The sequence below is a fragment of the Eimeria maxima genome, genomic scaffold, assembly GCF_000499605.1.
Source record: "Eimeria maxima Weybridge genomic scaffold, Emw_scaff271, whole genome shotgun sequence".
In the NCBI taxonomy this organism is placed as follows: domain Eukaryota; phylum Apicomplexa; class Conoidasida; order Eucoccidiorida; family Eimeriidae; genus Eimeria; species Eimeria maxima.
The window spans coordinates 27501-32101 of record NW_013565560.1 but is presented as its reverse complement, the minus strand read 5'-3'; the positions used below and the strand labels follow the sequence as shown (position 1 = coordinate 32101).

Here is a 4601-nt window from a genome sequence, read left to right as displayed (position 1 = left end):
GATGCTGTTGCTGTTGCAGCTGCAGCAGCAGCAGCAGCAGCAGCAGCAGCAGCAGCAGCAGCTGGTGGTGGTGGTGGTGGTTGTGGTGTTATTGTGTTAGTAGTAGTGTGTAATAATAAAGTAATAGAAGAAGAGAAGAAAAAAGAAGAAAAAAAGAAGAAAATATTTGCTGCAGTTGCCGATAATTATTTATTTTGTTGTTGCTGCTGCTGCTGTCTTATTATGTTTATTTGCTGCGGTGCAGAAGACTGTAGCAGCAGCAGCAGCAGCAGCAGCTGCTGCAGCAGCTGCTGCTGCTGCAGCCACACAAAAATAAGATGATGATAGGAGCAGGAGATGAATTGCATGCATAATAAATATAATTAAATATATATTTATATATTTATAAACCCTAATTATTGACATATAATTCATAAACACTTTCTAAACCCTAATAATAAACCCTCTTGCCAAAACCCTAAACCCTAAACCCTAAAACCCTAAACCCTAATAAACCCTTTTGGTGGTATATATATATATAATATATATTATTATATATTTATATATATATATAAATATATAATTGGATAATATATAGTGTATATTTTCATGAATAAGACGAATTATTTTTGATTTTTTTTTTTTCAAAAAAAAAAAAAAAGGGTTTAGGGTTTAGGGTTTAGGGTTTAGGGTTTAGGGTTTAGGGTTTAGTGATATATATATATATATAAATATAAAGAATGTTAACAACAACAGGACAATCATCATTAACATCATTAGAGTGTATGGATTTACCACGATTAAATGCATTAGATCGTGTATTATTTCATCCAATAAAAGATATAAATGAGTATATAAATAAGAAATATAATTCTTTTTCTCCTTTATTTTGTCATCATTTTTTCCCAATAGATGAGAAAATAATAGGTTATAATGATGTATATATACATATATATTTTTCTCCTATTTCTTTTTATGTATATATACATATAAATGGTATTATTAATCATAAAATATATAATCCTTTATTTATATATAATCATCTTATTTATTCATTAATACAACAAGTTCCTTTCCCTGGACAAATCGCAAAAAATCCACAAGAATTCCTACAACATGTTGAACAGGTGCTCCTCCTCCTCCTCCTCCTGCTGCTGCTGCTGCTGCTGCTGCTGCTGCTGCTGCTCCTGCTGCTGCTGCTGCTGCTGCTGCTGCTGGTGTTGCTGCTGCTAATTATTATAATGATGGTGATGCTGCTGGAGCAGAAGCAGCAGCTGCTGCTGCTGCTGATGCTGCCGGATATGTCTGTGCTGCTGCTGCTGCTGCTGCTGTTAATTTGTATGATTATTATTACTATAATGCTGTTGCTGCTGTTGCTGCTGCTGCTGTTGCTGCTGCTGCGTGTTTGCTGCTGCTGCTGCTGCTGCTGCTGCTGCAGAGTGCCAAGTTAAACCCTCCTGGCCGTGTCCGTGCACAGATGCTGCTTCCCCCCAGCAGCAGCAACAGCAGCAAAGATATGCTGCTGCAGATACGTGAATGTGTCTTCTCTTCTACTGAGAGTGGTCAAGAGTTTGCTGCTCTTCATGGGTAAGGGTTTAGGGTTTAGGGTTTAGGGTTTAGGGTTTAGGGTTTAGGGTTTATATTGTAAACATGCCTATGGAGTGTTTATACACATTTTTTTTTGTCTTGAGGGTTTAGGGTTTATTGTTTATTATTTATTTTTTATGCAATTGATTGTTGTATAGATATAAAGGGTTTTAGGGTTTTAGGGTTTAGGGTTTAGGGTTTAGGGTTTAGGGTTTATTGTATACAGGCGTGTCCAATGGTTCCTTCATTGGTTTATTGAATCTGCATCGTCTATACACCCCGATCCTCAATGGTCTGTCTTGCTGCCTGTTATTGTATATATTGATAAAAAAAAAGATCAGCAGCAGCAGCAGCAGCAGCAGCAGCAGAAGCAGCAGCAGAAGCAGCTAGAGCAAGGGGAACAGCAAGAACAACAACAACAGCAAACCATTGAATTAAGTCTCCTTCCTGCTGCTAAGTAAGCTGCTTCTGCTGCTCTTGTTGCTGCTGTTGCTGCTGTTGCTGCATTTGCTGCTGTTGCTGCATTTGCTGCATTTGCTGCTGTTGCTGCTGCTGCTGCATCTGTTGCTGCCGTTTTATTGGTTTTGCTGCTGCTGCTGCTGCTGTTATCGCTGCTCCTTTCCTTTCTCTGCTGCTGCTGCATTTGCTGCATTTGCTGCTGCTGCTTTTGCTGCTGCTGCTGCTGCTGCTGCAGGAAGTGCATAGAGTCTATGCGCACTAATAAGGGGACTAGTGGTTGTATAGTTGGTCCCCCAGCAGCAGAAGGAGACACAAAAGGAGACAGTGCATACACCGCGCTTCCTGTCTTTGCTGCTTATCCTGCTGCATCTGCTGCTGTTGCTGCAGATAATGCAGCAGCAGCAGCAGCAGCAGCAGCAGCAGCATCAACAGGGCAGCGCAACACCAACAGCAAAAAAGGAGGGACTTCTACTCGTGGGACAAAGAAAGAGAAAGGATCTTCTGCAGCAGCAACAGCAGCAGCAGCAGCAGAGACAGAAGAAGCAGCAGCAGCAGCAGCAACAGGAGCAGCAGCAGCATCATCATCATCATCATCATCAACAGCAGCAGCAGGAGATTGTAAAGGAGAACAAGATGAGCATGCACCGGATGCATTACAGCTTCAGCCCCACAACAGCAGCAACAGCAGCAGCAGCAGCAGCAGCAGCAGCAGCAGCTGGGAATTAGCGGGTATATTTACTTTATATACTTTTTATGCTTTTTCTGGTTATAGAAGAAGACTTAGTCAATGTCTTGTATTCCCTCATGTACAGAGCAAAGGTATACCTGCTGCTGCTGCTGCTGCTGCTGCTGCTGTTGCTGTTGCTGTTGCTGCTGCTGTTGCTGTTGTTGTGTATGCTGCTGCTCGTCTAGCAGTTGCTGCTGCTGCACCTCAGCTGCTGCTCATGCTGCTGCAAAGGGTTCGGATGCTGTCTGCTGCTGCTCTCTTTGCTGCTGCACGTTGCACAAGTAGCACCAATATACACACATGGCTGCTGCAGCAGCAGCAGCAACTGCAGCAGCAGCAGCAGCAGCAGCAGGTGTGTCTTTGTTTGTTTGTAGGTATTGGACTGAGGACGTTAGAGTTTGTCTATCAAGATATTATTCTTGACCCAAAGGTTATTGAGGTATGCTGCTGCTGCTGCTGCTGCTGCTGCTGCTTCTGCTGCTGCGGTTGCTGCTGCTGCTGCGGTTGCTGCTGTTGCTCTTGGTGCTTCTGCTGCTGTTGTTGTTGCTGCTGCAACTGCTGCTGCGCGCTGAGGGTGGAGCATGTGATGGCTGCATTTGTTCTTCTTGTTACAATCCATGCTGCTACTGCTGTTGCTGCTGCTGCTGCTGTTGCTGCTGCTGCTGCTGCTGCTGCTGCTGCTGCTGCTGCTGCAGTTTACAGTAGAGGATCCTGCTACATCTTTTTGTCAATTGCGGGATGTTACAACTTTAAAATTATCAATCGATCTGGGGATCGTCTCCCCGGATATGTTATACCCTAATCAGCTGCAGCAGCAGCAGCAGCAGCAACAGCAGCAGCAGCAGCAGGAACAGCAGCAACAACAAAACAGCTGCAGCAGCAGCACCACCAAGGGTATACAACACTGCGCTCCTCCTGGGGTACCTTGCCCTGAATGCTTTAGGAGAGTTCTTAAGGAGACAAAGGCACAAGCCATCAGGTAACAAAGGAGACACTTGCATGCATGCATGCATGCATGCATGCATGCAGCAGCAGCAGTAAAGGGACACTTTGCTGCTGTAGCTATAATATATATCAGCAGCATATTTGCTACATCTCTCCTGGTTATTCCTTTAAACCATTTTATTGTTTAGGGTTTAGGGTTTAGGGTTTAGAAATTAGGGTTTAGGGTTTAGGGTTTAGGGTTTGTGTGCAGATTATCGGAGATTTTATCTCTTGCTGCTGTTCTTCCTGATCCTCCCCCTGAGCTGCAGGAGGAGTCTCCTTCTAGCAGCAGCCGCAGGGATTGGAGACACCCTGTAGCGGACTCTGCTGCTGCTGCTGCTGGTGCTGCTGATACACAGCAGCAGCAGCAGCAGGATACGGCAGCAGCAGCAGGACAAGGATCCGCAGCTGCTGCCCGCCGACCCTGTGCAAGCGGGTAAGCTTAAGTGTGTTTAGGGTTTAGGGTTTAGTGTTGTAGGGTTTGAGCAGTCGGTGACCCCAAATTATAAGATGCTTCTAGGGTTTAGGGTTTAGGGTTTAGGGTTTGTTAGGGTTTAGGGTTTAGGGTTTGCATAAAATGTGTTGTAGGGGCTCGGCTCGTCCGGTATCTTCGAAGCGTCCTGGTGGTGTTGGTGTAGGTAGCAGCAGCAAGACATCACCATTAGGAAGCAGCAGCAGCAGCAGCAGCAGTAGCAGCAGCAGCAGCAGCAGCAGCAGCAGCAGTATATTTGCAAAAGGAATAGATTGTGCTGCTGCACGTATAAAGGTAAAAAAAAGATTAAAAAAAGATAATTATGATTTTTTATCTGAATTACCCCTACAACAACAAAAAACTGAATTAGATAAAAAATGGATGGAAATCTAT

At 44.2% G+C, this 4601-nt stretch overlaps 1 protein-coding gene across 1 annotated transcript in view; it reads left to right on the top strand.

Moving 5' to 3' along the window:
* Nucleotides 1-1495: 1495 nt before the first annotated feature.
* The window catches only part of EMWEY_00025640 (hypothetical protein, conserved), a gene marked incomplete at both ends in the record, with an annotated part of 4105 nt that continues 999 nt past the window's right edge, over nucleotides 1496-4601 (top strand). Inside the window, 7 exons of the mRNA XM_013481090.1 lie at nucleotides 1496-1566; nucleotides 1793-2023; nucleotides 2261-2754; nucleotides 3148-3191; nucleotides 3448-3731; nucleotides 3948-4172; nucleotides 4325-4601. The exon at nucleotides 4325-4601 is cut by the window's right edge and continues 14 nt beyond it. Of these exons, the coding sequence (XP_013336544.1) occupies nucleotides 1496-1566; nucleotides 1793-2023; nucleotides 2261-2754; nucleotides 3148-3191; nucleotides 3448-3731; nucleotides 3948-4172; nucleotides 4325-4601 (1626 nt within the window). The remainder of the gene's footprint in view (nucleotides 1567-1792; nucleotides 2024-2260; nucleotides 2755-3147; nucleotides 3192-3447; nucleotides 3732-3947; nucleotides 4173-4324) is intronic.